The sequence below is a fragment of the Lissotriton helveticus genome, chromosome 10, assembly GCF_964261635.1.
Source record: "Lissotriton helveticus chromosome 10, aLisHel1.1, whole genome shotgun sequence".
NCBI lineage: Eukaryota > Metazoa > Chordata > Amphibia > Caudata > Salamandridae > Lissotriton > Lissotriton helveticus.
The window spans coordinates 937,849,063-937,862,301 of NC_136071.1; the positions used below are offsets into that span (position 1 = coordinate 937,849,063).

Sequence of the window (13,239 nt, forward strand, 5' to 3'; positions counted from 1 at the left end):
GTGGGGCCGTAGTGGAGATTAAGCAAGCTATTGCCCAGAGTTGCAGAGTGTGAACCCATGATTCGAGTAGGCACCAAGGCGAGAATTATCGAGTCCGTGGACATTTTGAGCTCAAGACCCTGCCGCGTTGGGAATTGAACCCTGGTCCCGGGTCTGACCTCTGCATCAGGGTCTGCCTCCTCTAACCAGTGAGCCACACTTCTCCTGCGGCAGTCCGGCACATTCCATTAGGTTGCGCCCTCCACACTGGCGGGCGCATCCCGCATTTTTTATCCAGCAAAATTGCAAGTTGTGCATATATATGCACAACGTGGCAAGAACCGCGCGGTGCCTGCCATGTTATGCATGCACATGCAGGGAGGTACCATAGGTACTCCCCATGTGCCACCCCCACCTTCCCAACATAAAAACCGCATGCCTTTGCCGCCACGGAAAAGTTGCCCCCCCGCCTGCATCCTGAAATGGATGGCGGTGTCTTCCAGACACCGCCACCATATTAAACCCTTTTCCGCCTGGTCCACTTGTCGACCGGGCGGAAAAGCGGCGAACGGTCTTCCCGTCCGCCGCGGTACCCTCCGCCATACTAATATGGCGGGGGGAATGGGTTACGGCCGGGCTAGGATGTAGGGCGGATCGCCACCGCCATGCGGGCGTTGGCGATCCACCCTATATCCTAATGGGCCCCAATGTGTGGAATTTTGTTTGGTCGTATGATAATAGTTTTTGGTTGGATCTACGCGATCAGTGCTCATGGATCCTGTCACGTGACATTTTTACGAAATTGGGCTGCACAACAGGCATCGAGGAACAGGGTAAGCATTAATATTTCTGTTATTGACTTTGGAAGAGGACATGAAGGAAAAGGAAAATAAGACCTCTTATATATAGGACTAATTTAATTGCAGATTTCTACTGTGTTAAATGAAGTTTAAAAAAAAAAACAAAAGTAAAAATAGCACTTTGAAATCCGCAGTTATGTTCTGTATAGTAGCTCAGTTTCTGATGCAATTGCACTGGCAAAGTTTGGTGTAGGTACACAGCCCCTTCTTATAAGCACACTTGCCTGTGCACAGCGGCGGCTCCTCTGCAATGACAGAGGAGCGACGCCCCACTTCCTGGCTCAGAGCCAGCAGATAATACAATGATGTTCTAGCATCAATTTATTTTTTCATTTGCCTTCTTTGAGCCAGCGCTGTAGGGAGAGACAAGGCCGAGGCATGGGAGGGGGAAGAGGAGTGCTATGTGCACTCCCTAAGTGCGCATATGTGTTTGGCCAGGTGTCTCAGGCTGACCAAGACTCACATGCGCACTTAGGTTTCTCCAGCCCGGCTGCATTGAACAGCTGTGTTGGAGAAACACCCACAGACTCCCTGGCCTGAGCAGAGCGTCTTCCTAGCCCACTCAGGCCAAACCCCGCACTGCTCTGCAGCATGGTGGTTGGATGGAAGTCTGTCTCAGGGGCTGCTGAGACCAGGAAGAGGAGAAGAGGCGTGGCGGAACAGGAGGTGGCCGACGGCTTCAGGTAAGTTCATTAAAAAATGTATATATATTATTACTAAACCCCTTCCCCTACCCGACATACATAAGTCAAAATATCACTTTTGAAAGATGAAACAAGTTTAGTTCATAGAAACCAATGGATGCATTTGTTTTAGCACAAAGTATCTTAGATGAGTCAAAAATCAAAGATGGTGCAAGGTGAAGGGAAGGTGAGGTGACGTAAAAGTAAAGCGATGCATCGGTTCATTGGTACACAGAAGAGGTGATGCGTCAGTTCCTTACTGGCAGAGAGGTGGTGCGTCAGTTCCCTACTAGCAGGAGAGGCGATGCATCAGTCCCTTACTGGCTGGGCAGGTGATGTTTTAGTTTCCAGACATGCGGCCTTGGCGCCTTACTACTGTGCACTGTCGATGAAGAATCGTGGCCTGGGATGATGCGGCAAAAATCCAGATGCGACAGCGGCAAAGCAGGCGCTGCGCCGATTTTCCAACCACAAAGCAGGTGCTGCATTGATTCCACAGCTGCCAACCAGGTGCTGTGTTGGAGGCGGAGTGGGTGTCACAGATGTTGGTGACATGGTGCTTGGAACTCACGCTGGGGCGATTATTCGGACACGCTCCGACGCAATCCGGATCCTGCGGTGAAAGCCGCTGTCGAGTCACTGATCGGGAATCATGCTCCTGTTTTGCTAGGCCTTCTTCGTGGTGACAATGCTTTGGATTTTCCAGGCTGCTACAGTTTTCAAACTCTATGAGCAACCGTGCTTGTTCAGGACCTGCTAGCATTCACTTCCTAAATGCAGACGGATTTCCAGTAAGGAGCAACTACCCCACCAGAACCCTTGACCAACTCATTATTCTGTTCTTGAGCTTGATGAATAGGCATGGCTGAGAGCTTCTTCATTTTCTTACGAACAACCCAGTGGCCATGTTTCACAAATTCTTCCAAGATGGACAGTGGCAGGTTCCCCATGTAGGGCATATATGGATAGGGATACAGCGAGCATAATTCTGATGGTCCAATGCGAAGGACAACGGGACCAGGGCTTTCAGTGACGCTAAATGCAAAATAAAGTCAGCTTCTCGTGGATCCCTGACAAAGGAGGAGACCAAAGAGTTCAAGCCTGAACATGGTACCCCAGTACTGGAATGTTGGGCTCTTTCTAACCATTTCCTGTCTTCTTCTGATTCTTCAGTGTCTCTGGACTGAGATGTAAGAAATGCATCTCTCTGAAGTTTCTACAGAACAACAGCACATACCTGGTATGCATGTCTCGGCCTGTTGATATGTGAGCAACTGAGAAAAGAGTTCGCTGACCCTGACAAGGCAAGTCTCGCTTCTATCAGCGCATTTGTCCACCCAGAGCCTTCCAGGTTGTCAGCAGTGGCTTTCCATACAACTCTACGTGGAGGCCATCAAAGATCTCCACAAACTTGTCTTCTCCATGCGTCTTGGGCGATTTCCAATGTACGTACTTTGCCAACGCAAACAAGGAGTATCAGTTGCAACTACTGGGATCTGCATGGGATTGAGGAACTTTGTTGACTGACGAAAAACATCCATGCCATGCTTGATCGTGGCAGCTGAAGTGGCCATCTCATATAAGAGAGGCAGAAGCTGTGAAAGAGCAGGCTCTTCATTCAAAGATGGCTCTTTCTGATTGGAAGCATGGTAGGCTGACCATGCCAGACTGTCTCCCCTTTCTAGCTTCTTGTTCTCAATCAGTTGGAGAGATGATTCAATCCATAGCTTCTCATGTTTCATTGCTTCCACCACATCTCCCACAACTACCTTTGCCATGTTGATTTCTGGCACCTCGACTCTAGATTCCTTCAGAGCTACTGCTGGGGATGTACGTCAGTACAACGCGATCTTTTAGATCGCGGTACTTTACAACGCTGCCATTACAACGCAAGTCGTTACAACGACTTGCGTTGGTGTGCGCGGATTGAGGATTATTATAATTTTATATTCCAACACCAGCCCACGTAACAGTAGGGAAGGTGTTGGAATATAAAATTACAATATTCCTTATCCAACAATGCCATCCAGCTCAAGTCGGAACTACTTGTGTTGTAATGGCATTGTTGTAAAGGTAGTGCGGTGTAAACACCGCGTTGTAAACGAGGTTTCCCACTGCTGGTACAGTGGTGAAGTTCTCTCTCTCAGCCACTGCAGGAAGAGTTATAGCTTCTCTTGTCAGTCTTGGATTTGAGATTAATGGTCTCTGAAAGATGCTGAACCCTGTGCCATGGAAAGAACCCTTGACAGCAGTGCTTGAAGGGTTGTGCTCAAGATTGTCCATTGCACCAACTGTGCAAAGCCCAGTTTGAAGCTTAGATGGGCACACAACTCCTTCTCTCTGTGCTTTCTGGAAAACAGCAGTTACTAGCTGATTCTCCACCTGAAGAATGCAGTGGTAACTGATGCTAATTTCTAAACGGTGCAGTTGTTATCTGTTTTCTTGACCATGTCATGGTGTGCACATTCAGCCCTATGTACAACGGAAGTAGCGGTTCACATGACAAAGAATAGTGAGACTGTATTACAGATTTTGTTGTCTTCTTGCAGTTGAACATGATTGTTTGGGAGATAATAAGCATTTCCTGGTATTCGTATGAGTCTAGGCTGTTGATACCAGACCCATTCAACAACATTTAAACAAGTATTTTCAATGCCATTGGTACTGAGTTAATTTGACAGTTTGGTGGTAAGGTGGCATCAAAAAGAAATCCATCACATCCCAACATGTCTTCTCGAATGATATTGGCAGCGTTTGCCAATATGGCTGCATTTACTTCATAATCTGTAAAAAGCATGATTCAGCATTTGCTTCATGTCTTGGTCGAAAATAAACACAAAATGCTTTCCATCATTATACACTTGGCCCTGTGAAAATTAGCCAAGAACCTTTTCCCTAAAGCTACCTTTGTTGACCTCCTTCTAAACTCCAAGTGCCACAAGATGATTTGCATACTTGTGACACAACTCAGACAGCTTGGAGCAGAAAACATCTTCTACTGAGTTTTCTATGAATTTGATAAGTTCACTGAAATCCCGCTCCTCTATCTTCTTTTCTTCCATCAGACCTCCATCAGCATTTTTTCTTTTTCTCATGAGTGGTCGATGACGATTCCAGAATACAGTGAGGCAATTCAGGTGGTACATGCCATCTACTGCTACAACATCTCCAGCAGCTATTCTCGCTACAACAGCAGTATCCCGTAGGTCAGTGGCCATGTGTCTGATATTCTTTTCAGCATCAAGTGTCATGTGCTCATGCAGGTCACCCTCACTTGCTGTACAGAAGATGCAGATCTTTTTTGTCTGTGACAGGAAATCGCTTCATTGCTTTTCTTCTGCACCTTCATTGAATGGTCCTGCTTCTTTCAAGTCTATTTTTTCTGAGCTCTTACCAACTTGCACTTGTTCAATTTTCTGTGACAGGATTTATGCTAACTAGCTTGATGCTTGAATAAATCTTCAGCAGATGAGGCTTCTTCGAAGTAAAGAGTCACATGGAGTCTTTTAAATTGCAAAATACACTGACTGTGTTCAGAAAGTTCTTATATGGCTGAGATTTATCTCCAGGTCCTACTGCATTCAAGTGACACTTCAGCCCTTCAGTAGTTCTCTGCAGGCAAATAATGTAGGCTTATAAGTCTGTGTCTTCTTCTATAAAAGGTCAAACCTGAAACATAAAGAATGAAAAGGTAATGTTAGTTTCCTAAGAAACAGCTGAAATTAATTATGAAGCAGAAGCAACAGTGACAGACACACACACATATATATACATATATATATATATATATTACAAGGTTACCCTCTTAGAGAAAGCCCTCACGACAACCTTCCCCTTCCAGCGAGGTTCGCAGCAGGCAACTGTTCTCAATGAAACATTTGTTGTGGGCTGACGCGTTTCGGAGTTATCCTTCATCTAGAGCCCAGCACAGGTAAGACAACGACAAGCTTGGTTCAGAACACCTGCATTTATTAAACAGAGCCCCGCCCTGACAACGAGTTCTCCCGCCCTCCTGGGCGTGTTGATGCATTGCACCATGGTATTTGCAGTCCGTACCAAAATGAAACCCCAGTGGGTGCCGTCGCTGAAATAATGTGCATATATTTTCTCAAGTGAGTCAATGTTTTAAAAAGTTGGATGCCTGCTAGCATATGCAGAACACCCGTTGGTGAGCGTTGATCGTCCCTTCAGCGTGCCGAGAAGTCACAGCCTCGCAGGTCCGCTTGAATGCGGCGGGGCTTCCTCGCGGCCTGGGCCAGCCGCTTCAAATCCAAACTACAAGGTTACCCTCTTAGAGAAAGCCCTCACGACAACCTTCCCCTTCCAGCGAGGTTCGCAGCAGGCAACTGTTCTCAATGAAACATTTGTTGTGGGCTGACGCGTTTCGGAGTTATCCTTCATCTAGAGCCCAGCACAGGTAAGACAACGACAAGCTTGGTTCAGAACACCTGCATTTATTAAACAGAGCCCCGCCCTGACAAAGAGTTCTCCCGCCCTCCTGGGCGTGTTGATGCATTGCACCATGGTATTTGCAGTCCGTACCAAAATGAAACCCCAGATGGTGCCGTCGCTGAAATACTGTGCATATATTTTCTCAAGTGAGTCAATGTTTTAAAAAGTTGGATGCCTGCTGGCATATGCAGAACACCCGTTGGTGAGCATTGATCGTCCCTTCAGCGTGCCGAGAAGTCACAGCCTCGCAGGTCCGCTTGAATGCGGCGGGGCTTCCTCGCGGCCTGGGCCAGCCGCTTCAAATCCAAACTACAAGGTTACCCTCTTAGGGAAAGCCCACTCACCGGTTTCATTTTGGTACGGACTGCAAATACCATGGTGCAATGCATCAACACGCCCAGGAGGGCGGGAGAACTCGTTGTCAGGGCGGGGCTCTGTTTAATAAATGCAGGTGTTCTGAACCAAGCTTGTCGTGGTCTTACCTGTGCTGGGCTCTAGATGAAGGATAACTCCGAAACGCATCAGCCCACAACAAATGTTTCATTGAGAACAGTTGCCTGCTGCGAACCTCGCTGGAAGGGAAAGGTTGTCTTGAGGGCTTTCTTTAAGAGGGTAACCTTGAAGTTTGGATTTGAAGCGGCTGGCCCAGGCCGCGAGGAAGCCCCGCCGCATTCAAGCGGACCTGCGAGGCTGTGACTTCTCGGCACGCTGAAGGGACGATCAACGCTCACCAACGGGTGTTCTGCATATGCCAGCAGGCATCCAACTTTTTAAAACATTGACTCACTTGAGAAAATATATGCACATTATTTCAGCGACGGCACCCACTGGGGTTTCATTTTGGTACGGACTGCAAATACCATGGTGCAATGCATCAACACGCCCAGGAGGGCGGGAGAACTCGTTGTCAGGGCGGGGCTATGTTTAATAAATGCAGGTGTTCTGAACCAAGCTTGTCGTTGTCTTACCTGTGCTGGGCTCTAGATGAAGGATAACTCCGAAACGCGTCAGCCCACAACAAATGTTTCATTGAGAACAGTTGCCTGCTGCGAACCTCGCTGGAAGGGAAAGGTTGTCGTGAGGGCTTTCTCTAAGAGGGTAACCTTGAAGTTTGGATTTGAAGCGGCTGGCCCAGGCCGCGAGGAAGCCCCGATGCATTCAAGCGGACCTGCGAGGCTGTGACTTCTCGGCACGCTGAAGGGACGATCCACGCTCACCAACGGGTGTTCTGCATATGCCAGCAGGCATCCAACTTTTTAAAACATTGACTCACTTGAGAAAATATATGCACATTATTTCAGCGACGGCACCCACTGGGGTTTCATTTTGGTACGGACTGCAAATACCATGGTGCAATGCATCAACACGCCCAGGAGGGCGGGAGAAGTCGTTGTCAGGGCGGGGCTCTGTTTAATAAATGCAGGTGTTCTGAACCAAGCTTGTCGTTGTCTTACCTGTGCTAGGCTCTAGATGAAGGATAACTCCGAAACGCGTCAGCCCACAACAAATGTTTCATTGAGAACAGTTGCCTGCTGCGAACCTCGCTGGAAGGGAAAGGTTGTCGTGAGGGCTTTCTCTAAGAGGGTAACCTTGAAGTTTGGATATATATATATATATATATATATATATATATATATATATATATATATATATATATATATATATATATATATTCACTGAAAAAACACAGGTTTCAGGGGCGATATAGTTAGCTGGACATTTCACTTGTACAAAACCATTGAAATTCCCCCGTTGTAGTTAGTTCAGCTAACTATATCTTGCGCGCCCGCAATGCACTGCTGATGACGTCAACATATTACTTCACTCATGACATGGTCAGTGACATCACTCATGACATCACTGATGATATCTCAAATGACATCACTGATGACATCACTCATGACATCATCCAATGAATGTGTGTCTTTCTGAAAATTAAATATTTTGTATATATGTATATCTCAAGGTCGATGGAAGACTAAATGGGTAAATAAGTGTCTAAATGGATAGTTTTTTTGTAACATTGATTGTATAACTGACTGATTAAATGTATCTTAGTAAATACATGGGTTAGCGAGTAATGTTTAAATATGTAAATATCTGTATCAGTCTCTCACTTTGTGTATAATTGGCTGCATAGGTTGGTGAGTAGCTACATGAGTGTCTCTTTGGGTTATTACTTGTTTTTTTGAGTATCAGTATGAGAGTCTGTATGGTTCGGTTGGGTGTATTACTTAGTGCATAGATGCATGAATGAGTGACTCACTGTTTGTATGTTTTTTGAAGACAGCCTGTGTGCAGGACTGTATGGGTGTATGAGTGTGTTTTGGGTGTATTAGTGAGTGAATGACTGGCTCAATAGTGTCTTTATGAGTAACTACATATGTTTTAAACTAGTATATGTGAGTATTGGTGTATATAAGTGAGTATATGTGAGAGTGAGAGTTTGGAAGAGTTCATGTATAAATATGTATATGTTTCTATAAGTGATTGTTTATGGTACCTTCAGGAAACCGCTGAAAGCCTTCCTCTTTTAACGACTAGGTTTGCCCGGTTCCCGTTAGCTGTAGACTAATTTTCTAGTCAGCGCCGAGATGCCCCAAGGTGATTTGAGCGCTCACCAAATCCTTAAACATCAATCATCCACAGAGTAAGTATGTGTAAGTTTCTGTAGAAGTGAGGTTGTGTGTGTATAACTGTATATAAATGGATGTTTTTATTCTTTATTAGCATGAGTGACTATGTGTGTGAGTAACTCTATGGATGAGTGGCGGTGTGTAACAGGATGTATAGGTGTATAAGTACATATGATGAGTGAGTACATGTATGAGTGACTGTATAGAACTATTGGTGATTGAGTGCATGTGTGTGTAGATCTTGGAATTACTGAATAGGTGTGTTGTAAATGGTATTGGTATATCCATTTTTTTGAAAATGTTAGTTTCTATTTTTGAGTGTATCAAAGGTTATATTAGGGTTAGAGGAGGTCTGCCACTCTATCACAAGCATGATGTCATCAGTGATGTCACTGACCATGTCATGAGTGATGTAATATGTGACGTCATCAGCAGTGCATTGTGGGGGAATTTCAATGGTTTCGTACAAGTGAAATGTCCAGCTAACTATAACGCCCCTGAAACGTAAGGTTTTTTCAGTGAATTTATTAGGTTTTTTAAATGCTAATTCCTAACTATAACGCGCCTGAAACCTATGTTTTTTTTCAGTGAATTTCAAAGGTTTTTTAAATGCTAGTTTCTAACTATGCCTACAGAGGTAGGACATGTAAAGAAAGAAGAAAAAAACACAGAAAGAAGAAAAAGAAATGCAGAAAGAAGCAACAGAAGTCCTCAAAGACAAAGAAAAGTGCAGGAAGAAGGAAGACCTGCAGAAAGAACAAACAGAGAAGCCTTGTTGCAAAATCATCCTGTACCCTCAACTTTTTCAGATGGGTACTGGTGGTAACTGACTCTGACTAACCAGTCCTAGAGCCAGTGCTATGCTAAAACACACTTACAATACAGTTAAAACACCTACATACACTAGGGAACACTATGCATTGGGGGTACTCCTGTTATTAGCATGACATCCTCTGTAAGCCCCTAGTATATAGTAGGGCAGGGGGAATAAAACTACCTCTTAAAACGCGCCATAGGGAGAGTTTGCACACTGGTGTAAGGGAGGGGGGTGGCTGAGCTGACATGTGCAAACACACCCTGTGGCCATTTTCATTTGGGGGATAAAGTCTCCTTGAATCCTGAGTTCCCTTGGGTACAAGGATAAAGGACTAGGATAAAGAGAGCAACCATGGGGGAAAGAGCCTTTAGTGTGGCGGCTGCCCACCTTTGGAACAGCCTTCCTTTGGAAATTAGGAGCACACAGAACCTAATGCCATTTCGTAAGAAAGTAAAGACCTGGCTCTTTCCCAAAGTCGGTTCCCTGAGTCTTTAATTCTATATCAGTGGCGCCCATCCAGTTGATCTGTCTAGTATTCCGGTCCGTATGCTGTCTTAGCGCCAGGATGCCCGCAGGGTTACAGTGCGCTCTGCAAATGGTATAAATAAATACAATAAATAAATAAATACAACTAGCCCATCAGGTATCTCTAGTTAGTACCACAGAGTAAGCACCATTGCAGAGAGGTGTAAAAAGGGGTACGGCCTGGACCACCTCTCTGCAACGCAGCACAATGGCACTTATTGGAAGCACCTGGTGGGCTAGTTGGCCCCAAGGGGCTCTCAGGATTGAAGGGGAATTATTTCCCCAACTTAAAACACGCCACAGGGCGTGTTTGCACATGTCACCTCAGGCCCCGTCTCCTCCCTACCCCCCTGTTTAAACGTGCCCTGTGTCTGTTTTAAGTTGGAAGAGTAAGTCCCCTTGAATCCTGAGGGTCCCTAGGGTCAAACTAGCCCATTAGGTACCTCCAGTAAGCGCCACAGAGCTGCGTTACGGAATGGTGTCAAAAGGGGCGTGGCTTCTAAACACCTCTCTGCAAAGCAACTCCCTGGCGCATGCTGGAGGTACCAGCCCCAGGGGATGGGGTCTCCGGGGCTATTTATTTTATTTTATTTTTTAAACGAATTTTATTGGGTTTTCTTGCACATATCATACAAAGTCAGTTACAGTCCCAACCCGCCTCAATTCCTCAATGATTCCCCTCAACTATACTCACAATAGCGGGCTAAAGTACAATACACCCATTGCATAACACAATCCGTTGTAGGCGAGGCTCTAATAAACCCACTCTAATTCTACCAATGAACTCCCCTTAAGTCCCTCCCACCACCCTGGATCCCCATCACCGATGCTCCTCCCTGTCACTAACCATATGAATCGGAGCGCATAGAAGTAAATAGGAATCGTTGTATGTGATGTACCTGTCATGTGTCAGGAGCATGTAGCAGTCACACTTTTAATCAGTGTCTTCCTCCTGTGTTCCATAAGTGCGTAACTCCTGTACCAATGCATCCCATGCTTTGGCCGCCTCTAGCGCCTTTTCGTTATTCTGCCTACGCGCTGTTTGAAATTTCACTGCACTTTCGCTACTGGCCCATTTGAGAAACTCAGTCCCCCATCTAGTGCTATTGGGTCCTACTGTCGCCTTCCAGTGTTTTGTAATTTCGCGCTTTGCTAATATAAGTCCCATGTCTATCAGATTACTCGTGGTCTTGTTCTTGGAGGTATGGGGGAACCAGTGCAGGACCCCCACAGCCATATCAAACTCTATTTCCCTATCCGTTATAGCATTCAGGGTAATGCCCACCTCTTTCCAGTAATCCTCCAACATCCGGCAGGACCATAACATATGAGCTATCTCTACTCCCCCTCTAGTGCACCTGGGGCATGCTGCCTCATCTATTTAAAAAAAAATTGATCCTCCCTGGTGTCAAGTACGCTCTATGAATAATATAGAAATGCACTAATTGAAATTGTGCATTCCGTGTGCTCTTCCAGGCCCTTCTTAATATCTGTCCCCATGTCGACTCTGGGATATCTCTCCCTATATCAGCTTCCCATTTTCCCTTCAATGCTTCTAGCGGTGGAAGCCCTTCATTGATCATTCTAGAATAAAGGCAGGTGACGGCCCTGCACTTTCCCGCCGCCATCATGGTGTATTGGCAAGCCATCGTCGTTCTTGGTTCTGTTAGTCCCTCTTTCCAGCGTGTCTGTATTGCTAGTACTACTGCTGCGTGCAGGAGGAAATCCCCCCTCGGTAAGTCAAACCTTTCGAAGAGTGTCTGGTATAGCAATAATACCCCATCGTCATACAGGTCTCCCAACAGTTGTATTCCCGCCTCCTCCCAGACTTGCAATGGTGACCAATCGCTCCCATGCGGCAACGCCGTCAGCATCCCCAGTGGTATTTCGGGGGCATATGGGTGTAATACTCCTGCTCTCCGTTGTGAGCGGTTCCAACGTAATCTAATAGTTTTTTCCTCTTGTGTTAGTTCTCTAAGGTCAAGCTTCTGTTGTAGTGCTATGAACGACAGTACGTGACGAGGTATACCTCGGCCTCTTCCGTTCTCCGGGCCCCTGAATTCTTGTGCTATTTCCTGTGTGTATATCTGCAGTTGAGCAGCTAGATAGTATAGTTCAAAGTCTGGGACCGCCAGACCACCCTCCGGTTTCGGGCGTATCAGCGTGGCATGCGCCACTCGTCGACGTCCCACCCCCCAGAGGAAGGACACTATCAAGGACTTTAAAAGCTTCAAGGTGGCGGCAGAGATCCACACTGGGAGTGTCCTAAAATAATACAAAAATCTTGGCAGCGCAATCATTTTCAATAGCGCTATTCGGCCTGCTAACGACAGCGGCAGCGTAGCCCAAAAGGCCATGTTCCCCTTCAGTGCTCGTATGCTGCGGCATATGTTTCCCTCCAGCGAGTCAGACGTCGTGTGGTAGACATGTACTCCTAAGTATTTCATGCACTGGGGCTCCCATCGCACCGCTCGGGGTGTGGGTGGTTGGGCCTCCCCCCGTCGTACCGGAAATAGGCAAGTTTTGGACCAATTGACCTTCAAACCCGATATGCCACCAAATCTGGTTAGTAGGCTTTCAGCCCCTTCCATGGCCTCATCGGCATCTTCGAGGAAGAGCAGGAGATCATCCACATACAGCGAGATATAATGCTGCCCCTCCCTGTTTTGCATTCCCCCGTAATAGGCTCCCGTCCGAACCGACATCGCCAAGGGTTCCACCGCTAGAGCGAACAGCAATGGAGATAGCGAGCATCCCTGCCTTGTGCCTCTCTCCACCGGATATTGGGACGATATCAGCGCGCCCGTTCTCACTCTGGCCACCGCCGAGTTGTAAAGTACTGTCGTCCATCTGATATAGTCCTCACCCACTCCGAAGCGTCTCATCACCTTATATAGATAGTCCCATTCGAGGCTGTTGAACGCTTTCTCTATATCTACCGACTATATCATAGGTTGCCGTGCCCCTAAATGGTCCCCTTCCAGCAGCCGCATCAGTTGGCGTATATTGGTGGTCGTGTTCCGCGTAGGTATAAAACCAGATTGGTCCACGTGCACTAGTACAGTCATATGTTGTAGTAGTCTAGTCGCCAAAATGCTACTCAAAATTTTGTAATCTGCGGTCAGCATCAACAGTGGTCTGTACGATGCCACATCCTCACTCTGTCTGCCGGGTTTTAATAAAGGTATCACTAATGCTTCACGCATAGATTGTGGTAGCCTACCCATCCGCATCGCTTCACCATAAATCTCCATCAACCTGGGCGCCAAGAGGTCGACGTATTTCGC

At 46.5% G+C, this 13,239-nt stretch overlaps 1 protein-coding gene across 4 annotated transcripts in view; it reads left to right on the plus strand.

Moving 5' to 3' along the window:
- Positions 1 to 13,239, plus strand: part of OLAH (oleoyl-ACP hydrolase) — a 247,455-nt gene that overhangs the window by 32,146 nt on the left and 202,070 nt on the right. Inside the window, exon 1 of one of the 4 annotated variants that reach the window (XM_078663598.1) lies at positions 4,652 to 4,728. The exons of the other annotated variants lie outside the window; for them this stretch is intronic. Coding sequence (XP_078519724.1) covers positions 4,667 to 4,728 — 62 coding nt within the window. The 5' untranslated portion in view covers positions 4,652 to 4,666. Of the gene's footprint in view, positions 1 to 4,651; positions 4,729 to 13,239 lie in introns of those variants that run through there. 4 annotated transcript variants of the gene reach the window in all.